This window comes from Corylus avellana, chromosome ca8 (assembly GCF_901000735.1).
Source record: "Corylus avellana chromosome ca8, CavTom2PMs-1.0".
Lineage (NCBI taxonomy): Eukaryota > Viridiplantae > Streptophyta > Magnoliopsida > Fagales > Betulaceae > Corylus > Corylus avellana.
Genome location: NC_081548.1, coordinates 20517812 through 20535817, shown reverse-complemented (window position 1 = coordinate 20535817; position 18006 = coordinate 20517812). Strand labels below are relative to the sequence as shown.

Here is an 18006-nt window from a genome sequence, read left to right as displayed (position 1 = left end):
TAAGATTAAAATATCCCCCAAGTTGCCCAAATAAAACTGAGCTGACAAAGAGCGGATGGTCCATTTGAAATTTGTATTATTTAATTTTTTAAAAATTTTAAATTAAAATAAAACAATAATGTTTTTTTTTTTTTTTAAAAAAAAAGTAAAAGTAGATTACAAGGAATCTTGGGTTGATTCGGTCACCTCAAAGGGCAAAAATAAAAAAATAAATAATTTTTCTCGATTTGTCTCTTGAGGATGGTCAAACCATCCCATGGCCTTTGGGGGTAGCCAATCCACTTTCAAGAGCCATAAGGTGGCTTTGGCCACCCCCAACCGATCAATGGAAATGGCTTATGGCCCTTGAGAGTGGATCGGCCACTACAAGGGTTAAATCGAAAAAAAATAAATAAATTTTCTTTTGGCTCTTGGGGGTGGTTTGGCCACCCCCAAGGGCCTAGGGGTGGCTTCGGACACCCCAAACTGGGTCTAGGGTGGCCGAAGCCACCCAGGGGGTGGCCCGTCATCCCTTACAATCTCATTTTACTTTTTTTTTTAAAAAAAAAAAAATTATTGTTTAAATTTTGATTTAAAAATTTTAAAAATTAAATAATAAAAAATTGCAAATGGGCCATGTGCTCATTGCTAGCTTAGATTTATATGGGCAATTTGTGGGATATTTATTACGTCTGGGCCGAAGCCACCCAGGCTGGCCACCCCTTGCAATCTCCTTTTAGTTTTTTTTTTTTTAAGTTTTTAATTGTTTTAATTTTAATTTAAAAATTTTAAAAATTAAATAATAAAAAATTGCAAATCGGCCATGTGCTCATTGCCAGCTCAGATTTATTTGGGCAACTTGTGGGATGCTTATTAGAATGTAGCATTTCTCAATTTTCAGCAATACGTACGTTATCCCTCGCTTCAATGTACGGACTCCATATATAATCTGTCTCTTTCGACAACCTAGGTTGAACGTTAACGACGTTAGTAACCGAGTACTGTGACTACCTTAGTCTATTTTGTTTTATTTTAAAGGGTTAAATATATAATACCTCCTTAGGTTTTATTTCTTCATTTTTTTTTCTTAGGGTTTGATTTTTATTACATAAGGTATTTGTAGTTTTGATAAAGATCAAATTGGTCTTTCCGTTAATTGACTTAACGGTCCACGTCACTGACACGTGGACCAATTAAAATTTGACACTTGGCATAAGTGACTAAGTCATTAGTGATGACATAACCACCTAATTAAATTTTTTATTTAAAAAAAAAAAAATTGGAGTGACTACGGCCAACCCCTTGGCCATTTGGGGGTATATTTTTTTATTTTATTTTTTAAATATAAATTTTAATTAGGTGGCCACATCATCACTAATGTCGTGGCCACTTATGCCAAATGTCAAATTTTAATTGGTCCACGTGTCAGTGGCGTGAACTTCCGTTAAATCAATTAACAGTTAATAGACGAAATGATCAATTTGGTCTTTATCAAAACCAAATGTATCTCCTTAATAAAAATCAAACTCTTAAGAGAAAAAAATAAAAAAATAAAACCTTAGCGGTATTAGGTATTTAACCCTTATTATTATTATTATTATTCTCATACCAGAAATTTACGCAAAAAATAAAAAGAAGGAAAATTATATCTAATACTATTCGTTTTTTTGCCCTAATTCGATTTTGACCTACGACGATGTCTCGGAATGAGGTGTCCATCGACAGAAAATGCCTTCGGAGACAAAAGGACACATGCAAAAGAAAGGTTGTAGAGAGAGAAGAAAAAAAAAAAACTTAAGAAAGAAAATGAAAAGGGGTAACAATTAGGTAAATAGTTAGTCATATTTGTGCTAGCTAGCTAGTACTCTAAAGGACTAGTTAATTTATTGGAAAAAGTTGATATACCTCTTTCAAACTATTATTAAATTGACAATGTCACCCTAAACTTTCAATTGTGACAATGTCCTCCCAAACTACAAAAAATTGTCAATATTCCCCCAATGACCAAACTATCATTAGTAAAATAAAAACAAAAAATACTAAAACTTCTAGAAAAAACCTAAAAAAAAAAATTTTTAAAAAAAAAAATCCAAAGGGTGGCACATTTAAAATTTAAAAAAAAAAAATCATTTTTATATATAAAAAATTAAAAGTTTCGATTTTTTTTGTTATAAAAATAGAAAAATTTTGTTTTGTTTTATAACTTTTTTAAATAAAAATTTCCGTTTTAAAAAAATTAACAATATTCGTTTAAGAAAATAAAAAATTTCATTTTATCAAACAAAATATTTTTTTTTAAGCAAAAATTTCCATTAAAAAAATCGTTTGAAAAAATATTCGGTTTTTTTTTTTTTTTAAATTAAAAATTTTCGTTTTAAAAAAATTGTTCTTTTTAATTTAAAATATTTCGTTTTTTTTTTTAATAAAAAAAATTTATATATATTTTTAATTTATAGTGATATTTTTGTCTTATTAAAAAATATATAAGAGCATTTTTATCTTTTTGCTAACTTTATAAGGGACATTGACAATGTTTTGCTAGTTTAGGGAGACATTGTCGCAATTAAAAGTTTGAGGGAAACATTATCAATTAAGTGGTAATTTAATAAGGGTATGTGAACTTTACTCTAATTTATAATTTGAACTCCTTAAAATCAGTTTAAAACCCGGTCTAAGAAATTAATCAAAGACTTATCACTTATAAGAACTTTTACATACTATACTCAGTCAATGTGACAATCTACTAATTCAATGCGAGACTAACATTTTCTTTGGTGTCGTAGTCTCTCCTACTAAAATCCCAAAAAGTCCTCATCATGGCCATGTCATCAGTGGCGAAGATACTGTAGGGGTGGGCGCCTTGAAAAAAATAAAAATAAAAATAAAAATTATAAGCTAGTTTTTTAATTTTTGAAGCCCTCGCCCCTACTCCAATTCTTCCTTCTCGTTCTTATCTTCTTCCTCCTCTTGGCGCTTTCCTCCTTTTTTGGCTCACCCCAATCTTCCTCGCCTCTCTTTGAAGTTTCTGAAGAGTTATCGGTTTCTGGCGTAAAAATATCTAGGATTCTAGCAGACCGATTTCTAGGGAATTGCTGAAGTCTCTTGAGTATGTGGAAATATTAATTACTTGGTAGGATGTCACATTGATAAGAGATAGGGGGAGTTGAGGTGGCTGCATATGGAGAAAACAGCGTAAAAGTATCTAGGATTCAAGAGGACCGATTTCTAGGGAATTGCGAAAGTCTCTTGAGTATGTGGAAATATTAATTACTTGGTAAGAGGTCACATTGATAAGAGATAGGGAGAGGTGAGGTGGCTGCATACGGAGAAAATAGTGCGTTTTGTAGACTTGTAGTCTATGCAGCCAGAAAGTTTCAATCACCTTCTCTCTTGTTTTAGTTATTCTTCGGGTAAAGAAACGATATTATGCTTAATATGTGGGAAAATGTCACTATTATAGTTAATCTGCAAAAAGTATGTTGTGTGTCTCCATGTAGCCTAACAAGTGCTAAATTCTCACTACCATTAATTTTTTTTAAAAAAATAACATTAACCATTTTAGGTTGCTATAAAATGAAATAAATAAATATTACATCTTTTTTTTGGTGTCATTTTTGCTTCTGAATGCATTTTTGTTTTCATTTCGTTACTAAACATCGCTAATAGTAAAACAAAAAAACACTTAAAAAGAAACATAGTTACCAAATAGCTAAACAATTTTTTAGTGGTAGAACTTTCTAATAAAATTTTACGGACAAAAGTTATATTTTCTAAGTAATCTTAAACGAATTTTCATTGTCTAGTAACAAAATAGTAGTTTTATCTATAACCATATATCAACACTGACCAACAAATCAGTCAGCATCTAGTGCTATTTCCTATAATTTCTCTTGCGGGGTTGAGTTTTTGAAGGGCAATAAATTTAGGTGGATAAAAAAAAAAAAAAAAAAATTAATGAATAAGCATGCAATAAAAGATGGGTCATATAGACTTCATAAAGGATAAATATTTTATATTACGAAGACGTATATTATGTTATAAATTAATTTTATTTTAAATTGTATGCATCATATATATTTTTATATATTATAAAAATAAAAAATAAAAAAATAATTATATTATTTTAATGTTGCCCCTACTAAGGTCAATTCCTAGATCCGCCACTATCATGCAGTGTTTCAATGTTATATGGTGTTACTAAGTTGCTCTATTACCATTTGTCAAGACTTAGGAAAGCGCTAGACATATTATTACTAAAAAATAACTAATTAAATTATAATTAAAGTTTCTTATATTCATTTATCAAGCCGAATCTCACTTAGTAAATAATTAAAGACTTAAGCACTCATCCACTTAGTCAATATAGGCAATCCTTCCACCTAATATGAGATAACATTAATTCATGGCGTCACACAAACCCTTGTGAGTTTGATTGTTATGACATTGTCATAGTTTAACAAACCAAAAGAAAGATGGTTAAGGTGTGTGTGTTTTTTTTTTTTTTTTGGAGGGAAGGGGGCATAGGATGTTGACGATAGTAGATTGACTCACAAAGACGACACTTTCTTACAAATCAAAGCCCTCAAATAAATGGACACTTCGAAAAGATTAACCCAAACCTACGCGAAGAGCTTGTGTTTTAGACTTTAAGGATAGTTGGATACAATAAATTTTTGGGAAATATTGACTTTACTCTTCCTGAAGTTTTGGTGATTTTTAAATTTAAACTCTAAAGTTTAAAAATTGACAATGTACTCTCTAATGTTTCAAAAATTTTCAATTTAAACATTTCGTTACTAATTTCCGTCAAATTAGACGGATATCAATAAAATTACGTAATTGCCCTCAGGTTTTTTTTTTTTTTTTATTTTTAAATTTTTAAATTTTTTAATTTCCGTCCAATTTAACGGAAATTAGTAACATAATGTTTAAATTGAAAAATTTTGAAACATTAGAGGAGTACATTGCCAAATTTTAAACTTTGGGGTTCAAATTGAAAAACTCCTGAAACTTCAGAGGGTAAAGTGAATTTTTCCCTTAAATTTTTTTATTAGAGTTTGCCTACAACAATAACTTCAAGGCAAGCATTGACATGGCGCCATGCTAGGCTCTTTACGGAAGGAAGTGTCGATCGCCCTACACTACGAAGAAGTTGGTGACTTGAGAGACAGTTAAAAAGGCTACAATGGCCTGATATTATTTCTCTTATTTTATTTTTTATTTTTTTAACATTCTTATATTTTATATCATATTAATCACTTTTTATTACTATTCAAATAAAAATAAATCTCAAACCAAAGTCTTGATGGAGAGCTAGTGCCTCCCGTATAGAGTGGCTCGCGGAAGACATTACATTTACCCCCCAAGTACCAGTAGCAGATGATGAGACTCTACTTAAATGGGCGGCCCCCGAGGCAAGGGCGAGTGGGTGAATACTTTTACTTCCTTACATCAGTTATAAACAAATTTTGATCACGAAATTTTTATAAGGAAAAAATTGTAGCATCTCCTTCCTTAAATCGTTAGGTTACCCTCGTTAGGCAAGCCCAAATGGGTGGGCTTGGAATGCATAGGCCCATTAGTGAGGATCACAAAACCCATTAAGTATAGACAAAGATTTACATTTTCAATGATTATTTCTAATGATATGTATAACTTAATGATTATTATGGTATTAGTTTATATAAAGGGGTATGAGTTTGATTTTTCATAGAAGCACTATTTTTACTTTTAGTATGATTTTTAATCAATAAAAATTGTCAAAATAACCTTTGCCTTAAACCCTAAATAAACATGTTGATTGAATGATTGTTGTTTATATGAAAGAGAATAATTCTATAGGGATTTGAGTAATTATATAAGAAAGAATAGAGTTTTCATATAATTCTTATGACTTTTAAAATTACTATTAAATTTGAGATGATTATTATTGAATTTCAATATATTAATGATTTTAAATGTTACTTAACGTCTCCAAGAGGTAACTCAATCGGCTGGGACCACACCTGATCATAGGGACTTAACACAAACTTTTTTGAAATGGATCCCATAAAAAAAAAAAAAAAAGTAGTAATCACAAAATTAAAATGTTCAAGTCAAAATAAAAATACTTTACAAACATGTAACCTTTTATATTTTCGGGAATATATTTTTAAAAACTCTTTTACTCTTTAATTAAAAAGCAAAAATATAATTATCTTAAACATTAAAAAAAAGAGTTGCTATTTATTCTTTTATCACCCATTTATTTTTCATTCATTTTTTTTTTTTAAAAAAAAAAATTACAGTTGGATATTGGATTTATAGAAGTCACCGATCCAATAATAAATTTGAAAAAAAAAAATTACGAAAATGAATAGAAGATGAAAAATAACATTTATCAAAAATAAAAAATAAAAAATTATCCACTCTATTTTGTTACCTCCTGATTCTTCAACCTTCAGGGTGTAGTTATCGTTCATAACCGATCGCTATTGTACTTACTGTTTGTTTGATGCTTAGGTTGATCGCCAACGCGAATACACGTAACAGGGTGGTGCTCATTTTCCTCCGAGTCTTTGGAGCAAGCCATGTCCAGGGCTCGAGTCTACGCTGATGTCAATGTTCACCGCGCTAGAGATTACTGGGACTACGAGTCTCTCGCCGTTCAATGGGGGTAAAATTGTTTTCAAAAACCCTATACCTTTCTTTTATTTCACATTTTCTTCAACTATTCCTTCTTGAATGGGATCTAGGGTTTTAGATGTATTACCAATATGTCTAGGATTATTATTATTATTATTATTATTATTATTTTGTTGGATTTGTTTGTTTTGGAGCATCTTGTGAATATATGAATTAGGAAGTGATTGGTTTTATGTTTATGGGGATTAGTTAATGGTATTGAAGTTGTAGCAAAACTCCATACATACACGTCTGAGAAAAAGAAAGGAAAGTTGTTTTTACTGAGCTAACACGTAGTTTGACACGTTGATGAGGGTACAAACGGCTACTAGGTTGCGCGTAGGACGTGATTACCCATTTGAAGCTGTCTGGAGTTGGGAACTTGCTAATATTTTTGATTGAGTCAGCATGTGATAGATCTTGCTGGAAGTTGTAACTTTGGTGATCAAAATGCCAATTATAAAGGACAGAGGTTAACTGTTTGTTCTGGAATACTATATAGTTGACATAATTCTAAAGTTTCATTTTGTGCTATAGGTAAAATTATTTGACTGTGGAAGCAATAGAGTGGTACTCGTTTTAGCCAGGAAGTGGGTCTTGTTCTCTCATTTGGCTGTTAAGTTGAAACATTGACAAGCCTTGAGAAGAATAGAATCTACTTATTGGAGTCTGAAATCTGGGTATATTTTAATCTGCATGGATGGCGAGGAAAAAGAGAGAATTAAACCATTGTTTCTGATATTAATCTTATTAGCTGTTTTTGGTGCTAAGTCTATGGTTTTCTGATAAAATAACGCTTATATCTTAAAATTGCCAAGTCTTGGGGGGAAATAAAATTTGGTACTCGTATCAAGTTGGGGCTGGACCCAGCTTGAACTAGGTGGAGGAGTATCTGCCAAATGGAATTGATGGGGGATCCAACAGGGAATTTTGCTCCCTGAAGCCATTGATTGTTTCTCTATAATTAATATCAAAATTTTGAGATTAACAACTTTTTTTTTCTTCATTTAAAATGCACATTGTGTAATTGTTTTCATTTCCTTGCATGTATGCAGTGATCAGGATGACTATGAGGTTGTTCGAAAAGTTGGAAGGGGAAAATACAGTGAAGTTTTTGAGGGTATAAATGTTACTAACAATGAGAAATGCATTATCAAGATACTTAAACCCGTCAAGAAAAAGAAAGTGAGTGATCTTTTGCACTGTTTCTGTTGAACAAGATTTATTTTAAAACTGTCGGTATATTCTTGATGAAGTAGATATTATTCCTAAGCATTGGTGCAAGAAATCGTATGCCTTTTTAAACATAGCAACACAACTATTACACTTCACAAACCAGCTTCACCAAGGTGTAAAGAAAAATTCAAATATGCAACACATTAAGCATGTGTTATTCTAAACTTTGGTCACTGTGGGGGTGGAATTACATTTGAAGTATATTGGAGTTGGAAATCAAAATGACTAATTATATTTGAGGTTATTGTGGTTTTGGACTCTGGCTTTAGTTAATTCTGGCTAGTAGTTGAAAAAACATCACCTCTTTCTTGTGACAGTTCATAAGTATAGTCTTAATTGGTTTTTATAGTTATCATTTTAAGCTTAAGGTATTAAAAAACTGTTTATGTATATTATTTTACAAGGCTTATAGGCATGACCTTCATATAAATGTATGAGATAGTATCTAATTTTGATAGATTGTAGCACAAGTGATCACTTTGGTGAGTGGTTTATAGTAGTCTCTTTGTCATCCTTTGACTCATTAACTTAATTAGAATTTTCAGTACTCTATAATGAAGATGCCATCTAGTCAAAGTGATAAATCCTCATCACTGTGGTATAGGGGGCTTGTGTTTAAAGCTCATGGTCATGGTAGATCACTAAAATTTAGCAATTTAGTACTTTAGCCATTTCCAGCGACCAAAAAGAATTAGTGCTTTATAATGTAGAGTGCATTAGCCACTAAGGTAAAGAGTGGAATCCCCATGTTATTTTTTGTTTTCCAACCCAATGGGAAGAAGATCATGTTATTTTCAAGCTTTGTGATTTCTTTAATAAAGAAGCTTGACTCTCTCACTCTCTCTCTCTCTCTCTCTATATATATATATATACACACACACAGAATTAAGGGGTCTGGAATTATTTTGTAGGGGATATATAGCTGTTCCCATATCTGTTTGCTTGGGATATATGCTTTTCAGTGCAAATATTTCTTACCTTATAGGTGAATTCATTTGTTATTGCCTTGTTAACTGGTGATGATTCTTTTCTACACACAATAATGTGATACATGTATTGGTATTCATGCAGATAAAGAGGGAGATTAAAATACTACAGAATCTTTGTGGAGGCCCAAATGTTGTCAAGCTGCTTGATATTGTTAGAGATCAGCACTCAAAGACTCCTAGCTTGGTCTTTGAATACGTGAACAGTACAGATTTCAAAGTTTTGTACCCCACGCTGACTGATTATGACATACGCTACTATGTATACGAGCTTCTCAAGGTTTTCATCTGATCATGTTGCTAATTAGTGGCTTTTGAGTCTGTGTTTAAACTCTTGGGAGAACTATATATAAAATGTATAACAGGCAAAAAAAATTGGTTAGAAATTTTATCAATTGCCACTTCTAAAAGTAGAAGCAGAATGGGTGTATGCACCTTTTTATTTATTTATTATTTTTTAATAACATTTTTTGGTAAGTAACACTTGTCCGGTAGGTCTTGAATTATTGACGTCACACTCCACTTTGTTTTTACAAGGGGAGGAGGTGCATTTAAAGTAGGGCTCATTTATCAGGTATATGTACTCTTTAACAAAACATTCTTCACCTAAATATTATGTCGGATGGCTATTTGATGCATTGTCTTTGACGCTTTTGTTTTTTGTTATTTTTGTTTTGTTTTGTTTTGTTTTTCTTTTAGTTGTGATTATGTGGCTAATGCATGACACTTTTTTTTTTTTGGTTAATCACATGGCTTGTGTAACGTTGCGTCTCATTTTAACATATTGGTAGCAAATTTTTGGTTACTATGTCAAGGACTCTAAGTTTCAGAGGTTAGTGGATGAATCCTTACATGCTTAATTAATTCAAGCCATCTGTAAATGCAGGCGCTGGATTACTGCCATTCGCAAGGCATTATGCATAGAGATGTAAAGCCTCACAATGTTATGATTGACCATGAGCTGCGAAAACTTCGCTTGATTGATTGGGGTCTTGCTGAATTCTACCATCCTGGCAAAGAATACAATGTCCGAGTAGCTTCAAGGTGATCCTACTTGGATTCAGAAAGTTCTTTAATGAACTGATGAAAATGTTTGTTTCCTCTATTACTAATTCATCTCAGTCTGATTTGTGGAGCTCTTAATCACATATTCACAATTTATGATTAACTACTGAGTTTGACAAAGCACACATGTATCAATTATGATTGGATGTTTATCGTAGTTAAGGGCTGAAGAAGATGCTTTTAGCAAGACTGCTGGAATGCTACTTTGTTTGTGACCTTGGTTCTCTATTTATGGTGTTTTCATTAGTTCTGGACTTTGATGTCTTCTCTAGTTTAGTCAGCAATAAATCATTTAGGGATTAGGATTATATTTGTCTTATGTATGATACATCTACACATTCTATGATGCCGGTCTGCCTTATGAGTTCTTATCTAATGGACTGTCTTGCAAATTAAATTGGCTAATGAATACCTAACAGACTAGTTTGAAAGCCTAGAAAACCTTTATGGACTCTTAAGAGACTCCACGGAAACTCTAACCAAGTGTAACCACAATTATACACCTAGATAGACCCAACTAGAAATCTGTGCAGAATTTCCAGAAAGTTATAATTCTTCCAAACTTAGAACTTTCCTGAGTAAGAATGTGTTTTCATTGTTTTTCTAGGCAATGCGCCCCATACATTCTTCCCTAGATTGACCTCCAATCCCAATACTGCCTCAAAGCAAAATAAGATAACTTAGGTTCTCTAACTAACCCCCTTTGTGTAGCATTGGCATAAAGAAGATGAAGTAGTGAATGCTTCTCAACCTCACCATTTTCATCATCCATTGCTTCTTTGAAAGTGCTTTCCTTTGAGTGAAGGCAGCATAAGTGCATTGGTCACATAGGCTTGAAAGCACCTGCTCGTATCCTATTCAGTCAATTCATGTCATGCATATTGTATCATTCATTGTTAATGAGTATGTTGATTATGTATGAATTAATATTGACATGCATAACTAGCCATAACTTTTTTGCCCTGCATAGCAGAACCTGCTTTGCATTTAATTATCAATTGCTTAAGGTTCTACATATTGATTTTGAGTCAAAAAATTTTTTTTTCATGATTTAAAGTTTGAAAGAAAAATGTTAGGCATCATTGTTGTGTTAGAAGTTGATTTATATCCCCCCTTAATATTAATGCAATATATGGGAGTTCTCAGCATCTTAATTTTGATCACATTTGCTGATGTTTATCAATTTATAATTACACTGATCTCTGACACCAATGTTAACTAGAGTATCATTGTCATTCAGTGAGATGAGTTTACTAGGTTGTGTCATGGTTTTAGATTTAAGTAGATTTCTTGCTCTTTTGATATGTGACTCGACAGAATCGTGCACATCCTATATCTATTTTGCAGAAAGTTAACAAATTTAGCCATTGTCATTAAGGTATTTTAAACTGATCTGGGACATCAATGTTAACTAGAGTGTCATTGTCATTCAGTGAGATTAGTTTACTAGGTTGTTTCATGGTTTTAGATTTAAGTAGATGTCGTGCTCTTTTGATATGTGAATTGTGCACATCCTATATCTATTTTGCAGAAAGTTAACAAATTTAGCCATTGTCATTAAGGTATTTTAAGGGGCCTGAACTACTTGTCGACTTACAAGACTATGACTATTCATTGGACATGTGGAGCCTGGGCTGTATGTTTGCAGGAATGGTGAGAGTTATGCCGGAACCGCATAGTCCTTCTAGAGTGTTTCAGTTGCTTGGAGATGTTATGACATTTTTCTTGTTTTCCATCATGATATTTCTAAATGGGGTGTTTTCTTCCCCTTCAGATTTTTCGGAAGGAGCCATTCTTTTATGGTCATGACAATCATGATCAGCTTGTCAAAATTGCGAAGGTAGTTTTTGTGCTTTGCCCTTGATTTCTAGAATTGTAGGAAATCCTTGCTTATATTTGGGCTTAAAAGTTTTAAAACCTGCTGAAATTTTTGGTTTGTCTGTCATTGTACCTTTTTGGTAAGTAATCACAAATTTATTAAAAAGAGCAAATGTGCAACCCAAGTATACAAGAAGTATACAAGAGAGAAACCTAGCAAATAGCGGAGAATCATTGTACCTTAAGTAGTGTTTCAAAGATTTTTTAGTTTTGCCCATAGCATGGGAGGAACACTGTTGCTCCAGGTTGACCATACTTGGCTTGAACATTTGATGCAAAATGAGGTTTTAAATGAGTTGTGCCTTGCGGTTATAGAGCTCTAGGTTTTCCTTAAAGTTGCTGCTAAGCAAGGTGCAGACTTTGACTGCTATGCTTCTGTGATACCTTAGCTCTGGCTTACCCCAAGATGCTGTTACAGGTGCCACCATAAATATTAACCGAAGTTTAATAGTTGTGGCAAGCGAGCTGCAGTCTATGTTGTGACTCTTAATTCAACATCCAACTGCTTTCAATTATGGGTTGAAGCATAGAAAACAATAACATTCCTTGCTTACATGCAGTTAATGCAACCAATTCAGCCTGTAAAGTACCATGAAAAACATCCAAGCATTCCTTCGAATTTCATGTGAGTGCAATTGAAGTTTGGAGCTTGTATTAGCTGAACCCATGAGTGATGACCAAAACAGTTAATGAAGTACTTAACCAACAAAAATAAGTACTCATGCCATTTGTATGGAAATCTTCTAATTCAAAAACCATGATTGTGGGCAGTACCAATCTCAATGTTATACCAACAGGTTAGTTGGTAGAACATGATGTTTGTTGTAATGTGCACACCTTAAGTTGGTAAAATAGATGCAAGAGCACATTGAACAGAAGGATAATTGTTCTTTATGTAACAGAATGGTTACTGCCAAACTGAATATAGGAGAGAAAATGAAAGAGAAAGAGAGAAATAATAGAATGGATGAATGAATTGACTATTGAACTAGGTATTTCGAGGATACCTAAACCTCCTTGAGTATTCGAGGACTCCTCCTCCAAGTTCACAATGAACAATTGTCTACAAAGCTTACTGATTACATTCTTATTCAGACTATTTATACATCATCTCTCAACTAACACTTCAACTAACTCTCAACTAACTAAATTGTATTATAACCTTCTCAACTAACTAAACTATATTATAACAGAAATGAGTTATCTACTTTAACCCATTACATTACCCGCTCCTTTAAAACACCTTGCCCACAAGGTGTGCAATTGAAAGAAAGCTGCCTATTACATTGAAATACAAATGCAGCCTAGGGTCAAAATGCAGGCCAAAAGCCCAAACCTTTGTCTGATATTTGTTCTCACTTCCCCACCTTCGCACTATTCAGCTTCCCAAGCAAGCCAGCTCACGTGAACACACTACCCAAGTCTGACTTGCACAATGCCCAATTCCACCATTTGCACACAACAGTGACAGCACACACCTCCTCCTCACCCTTTTTTATTTCTGTTGAACCCTCTCTCTTCTCATGCATCATCTACATTTTCTTCCAGCGCCATCTATGTTTGAAGAGAAAAAAAAAATTTCAGACCACAAAGCTGCTTCTCCACATTAGCAAATACAGCAACCTCCCCAACAGCAGACAAGCAATGCCTCATATTGGCCAATGTTTCATCAGCCCGAGGAAGATCACCATTGGCAAAGACATCCTCCACAGTTGTATTTAAAGTCTCATACGCAGCTTCCATTCTTTGTTTGACGGTATCGACTTTATCAAGGGCAGCAATAGATTCAGCTGAGGATCCCTCTGCCTTCACTTCGCCTTTCTTGAATTCTTCTTGGGTCTCTACCTTCTCATTCAAAGGCGAATTAATTTCTTTTTCCAACTTGACTTGTTCGCCTAATGAATTTTTAAATTGTTTCTTATCTTCCTCTAGTGAGCCCCCTTGCGTCAACTTAGCTAAGCTTTCCATAGGATCATCGTAAAACCCCATGCCAAATCGTTTTTGTAAAGCTCTAACAAAATCATCCCAAGATGAAAAAGAATTTGACTTAGGTAATTCTTTCAACCAAATTAGAGCTGTACCTTTCATGTGAAATGAAGCAATTTTCAGCCTTTGTTGATCTGGTGTAGAGAAATGCTCAAAAAACTGAACAGCCTTATAGCACCAATTCATCGGTTCGTCTCCATCAAACATTGGAAATTCCCATCGAATGAACCTAGTTTGAAACCCTTCACCATCTGCTGCATGACTCCTTCCTTTTGAGGTTGAGCCAAAATTGGCCTCCATAGTGTCAAAAGAGGAACTTTTATCTCTTTGCTCTGGTGCCCTCTGCGATTCCTGAATGCCTTTCATCACTTGTGCCAACTGTTCACTCAAGAAAGCAAACTGGTCATCTTGCTTTTTTTCCAGTCTTGCATTCTTCTCTTCAATATCATCCTTCAACTGCTTAAACTCCTTCCTGAACTGCACCAACTCCGCATTTTGCCCCATTGACCTAGTTTCCATGAAAAGAAAACAAATGGCTAAACCTCCTTGAGTATTCGAGGACTCCTCCTCCAAGTTCACAATGAACAATTGTCTACAAAGCTTACTGATTACATTCTTATTCAGACTATTTATACATCATCTCTCAACTAACACTTCAACTAACTCTCAACTAACTAAATTGTATTATAACCTTCTCAACTAACTAAACTATATTATAACAGAAATGAGTTATCTACTTTAACCCATTACATTACCCGCTCCTTTAAAACACCTGGCTTTGATACCACTTGTAACAGAATGGTTACTGCCAAACTGAATATAGGAGAGAAAATGAAAGAGAAAGAGAGAAATAATAGAATGGATGAATGAATTGACTATTGAACTAGGTATTTCGAGGATACCTAAACCTCCTTGAGTATTCGAGGACTCCTCCTCCAAGTTCACAATGAACAATTGTCTACAAAGCTTACTGATTACATTCTTATTCAGACTATTTATACATCATCTCTCAACTAACACTTCAACTAACTCTTAACTAACTAAATTGTATTATAACCTTCTCAACTAACTAAACTATATTATAACAGAAATGAGTTATCTACTTTAACCCATTACACTTTATAGCAATACTGAGGTTTCATAAACAGTAAAAAAACAATAACATTTATTTATTTGGCAATAATGCATTGTAAATGCTCGTAGATTTATTATTGATGGATTGTAAATGCTCAAAAGAATTGTTATCTAATGTAGGTAAATTCTTCTTCAGGTTCTTGGGACTGATGTGTTAAATGCATATTTGAATAAGTATCATCTGGTGCTTGATCCACAGCTTGATGCTCTTGTTGGAAGGTATGCCTAACCCAGTTATGATTTCTTGCCTCCCAAGTGGGCAAATTATGTGTAACTTGAAAGAAGATACAATTTGAGAACGATCATTTGCAATTAGGGCACAGGGGGCAGTGACATCTATAGGAGGAGGATGGATTTGGGGTTTTAAATATTACTGTCGAACAAAAGCCAAGGCTTCGCCTCTCCATAACATTGGATACACTTTTGCTGCAGCTTCTTTTTCTGTGTTATAAACTATTTCTCCTTGAGTGTATTAGATGATACTTTGTTTGGCGTAACACTTGTATTTGGTGTATACTATTTTATTTTACTGTATTGCAGACACAGCAGGAAGCCATGGTCCAGGTTTATTAATGCAGATAATCAACATCTAGTTTCCCCAGAGGTCATTTACATTAAAAATTAGAAAATCATTAGATTGCTATTGGCTCATTCTGCTATGAGTTTTCTTTTTAAAACTTAAGTTTGATTCTTTTGTCTTTATTTATGTGATATGCAGGCCATTGATTTCCTAGATAAGCTTCTCTGTTATGATCATGAGGATAGGCTTACAGCAAGAGAAGCAATGGTATTTTTGTCTCTCTAAACTGACATTTTGGGGGATGGGTTGTTCACTGCTGTTTTCCTCCCTACTTTTTCCCCCCTTAATCCTTATTCCCTTTCGGATTGCCCTGGTTTTGATCATCAGCAGGGGCTTATAGTCAGAACAAGTTGTTGGGGAATTTTATTAATTTTTGCTGTTAACATTTTCTATTCAACCGAAGGAGCTAACTTCTGTATTGAGGATAATAAATCTTGATATTGTCTATTATTGCTTATTAATGCTGGTTTGATATTAGAATACTCTTGACAGAGATATCAAAAAAAAAAAGAATACTCTTGACAGAAATATCTCGATGTATTAAAACAGAGATACTTGTTTCGCTGAGTGCTTTTTTCCTTCTTTTTTTTTCCCAACTTGGAAAAGATTACTTTTGACAGACTCAACCTTCTCTCTTCTTGATTACAGTTTTATTACAGGTTCTTTCTGGTGTTATAATTCCGTATTATAGTTTGTTTATTTGTATTTCAGGCTCATCCTTATTTCCACCAGGTGAGAAGTGCAGAGAACAGCAGGATGCGGACACAATAATCCTAGCCACACAGTCATTTTTGAAGCAGACTTGTATTCCATTCAGGCCATTTGTATTTGTTGTCGCTTGTGCATGGTTAATTGATGATAAATAGCTACCTACATTAGGTGGTTGGTCAGACACGGATTTTTGTTTGCTGGTATTTCTTCACTTGCAGTTTTTGCTGTATATTGTTCTCTTAGCTCATAGGTTTTATATGAGGTTTCTCAGACTCTGGATATTGCTGCTCTTAGTACTATAAATGCTGGTATTTTTCTGCACTTTCTTTCCAGATGAACCGTAGTCTTAAATTTCTACCATGATATTGTAGATATTAATTTATTTGATTCCTCAAGTGCTACCATTTTGTGTTGGGTCAATAGGTTATGATGGGATTTTTAGTAGACCCGTTTTTAGGGGTTGGGGGTCCATGCACATTGAGGTTGAATGGTGTCTACTGCCTTAATGAAATCTGTGCTAAGCTCTGTTTGTAAGTCCTATGTTAAAAGAGTTGTGGCTAGTTTTGTTTGTGCATTCTTTACGAGACATTCTCTTGCCTCCAAGAATGTGCAGTGAAATGTAAAGGGTATAGTGAATGTATTGCCCTTCGTCCTCTTTCTTTTTTGGGTCTCCCTGATGTTCCATATGATTATTTACATTTTTAGCTGCCCCTAGTGTTGATCAATAATTTAGTTCTTTTACCAGGTTCAAGTGTGTTTTGACTAGTAAAAACATTTGGGAAATTGGTTTAGAACTAGAAGCTACCAAAGTTGCTGCACCCTTTTTGCCTTGGATTTAGGATTTTTTCTTTTAAATTTGTTAATTAAATTTAGTTTAGTTTTGGGTGAGTGGGTGTTGTTGTTGTGGCTTGTGCTTGAACGCGTGTTTCAATAGAGGATGATTGCCTAAAAACTCAATAATCAGGGAAGCCACTTTCTTTTTATTAGAGAAGTGTGGTCACAATATATTATTATTATCCCATTATTATGCTGATATAGTAATGCAAATTTACTCTTGGATTTTTTTTTTTTATTATTAATTTTTAACAGTAGTTGATTCAATGGTGAATTGGCACTGCAACATAGCATAATGAGATTGTGGTAGGATATTAATGTGGTATATAATACACTATTAAAAAAGCTACTTTTCTGTTTTCAGAAAAAAAAAAAAAAAAAAAAAAAATCACCAAGCTAATAACAAATAATTGGAAACATAAAATACTTTTCATAAAACAAAAACACTTTTCAATTGTGGACCCAATAAAAAAACACTTATCACCTTTATATCAGGTCAAAAAACTTTTTTCAAACCAGGATTAAAAAACATATTTTTAAAACAATTACCAAATATACTCACAAGTATGTGTAAAAAATGCAGGGATGGAATACTGGCTGTCTAAACCCATTAGAAGAGATCGTCCAATTATTTTTCTACAAATATCTACATAATTTCTTAAATTCTTCTAAAATTATTATTGTTTATATAAAATATTATAATTTAGTCTTAATCTCCAAAATTAAAACTTCTATATTCAGAAATTAAAATTTTGATCAGTATATTCTTTCTCCAAGCTCTTTACAGGTCTCTCTCTCTCTGCCGAACCAAGGGTAAATGAATTTCTCCTTTTGTTTTCTAAGTTTTTGAACCTTTGGATGTGTGCCTAAAAATTGGGTTCAATCGAATGAACACATGTGAACCTTTGTTCATTTGAACAAACCTAACATATCAAATTTTGATCGTCTGTTCTC

At 33.3% G+C, this 18006-nt stretch overlaps 2 protein-coding genes across 5 annotated transcripts in view; one reads left to right on the top strand and one right to left on the bottom strand.

Annotated features, from left to right (window-relative positions):
- LOC132191022 (probable LRR receptor-like serine/threonine-protein kinase At1g56140) overlaps window positions 1–295 on the bottom strand; it is a 50033-nt gene extending 49738 nt beyond the window's left edge. The window contains exon 1 of the mRNA XM_059606040.1: window positions 251–295. Within this exon, the coding sequence (XP_059462023.1) occupies window positions 251–295 (45 nt within the window). The remainder of the gene's footprint in view (window positions 1–250) is intronic.
- A 6086-nt stretch (window positions 296–6381) lies between these two features.
- On the top strand, window positions 6382–16608 carry LOC132189337 (casein kinase II subunit alpha-2-like). Of its 4 annotated transcripts, XM_059604040.1 has the most exons (10): window positions 6383–6634; window positions 7698–7827; window positions 8950–9144; window positions 9751–9908; window positions 11492–11582; window positions 11704–11769; window positions 15064–15146; window positions 15468–15531; window positions 15646–15714; window positions 16219–16608. In XM_059604040.1, exons 1-10 carry the CDS (start codon window positions 6549–6551, stop codon window positions 16276–16278), a joined length of 1002 nt encoding a protein of 333 aa, XP_059460023.1. In that variant the 5' UTR covers window positions 6383–6548; the 3' UTR covers window positions 16279–16608. The 4 variants fall into 4 exon arrangements, 3 of the variants coding, with proteins under 3 accessions (XP_059460024.1, XP_059460023.1, XP_059460025.1); XR_009441039.1 differs by lacking the exon at window positions 16219–16608 and having other exon boundaries at window positions 6382–6634; window positions 15244–15531; window positions 15646–15681; XM_059604042.1 differs by lacking the exon at window positions 7698–7827 and having other exon boundaries at window positions 6544–6634.
- Window positions 16609–18006: the final 1398 nt, after the last annotated feature.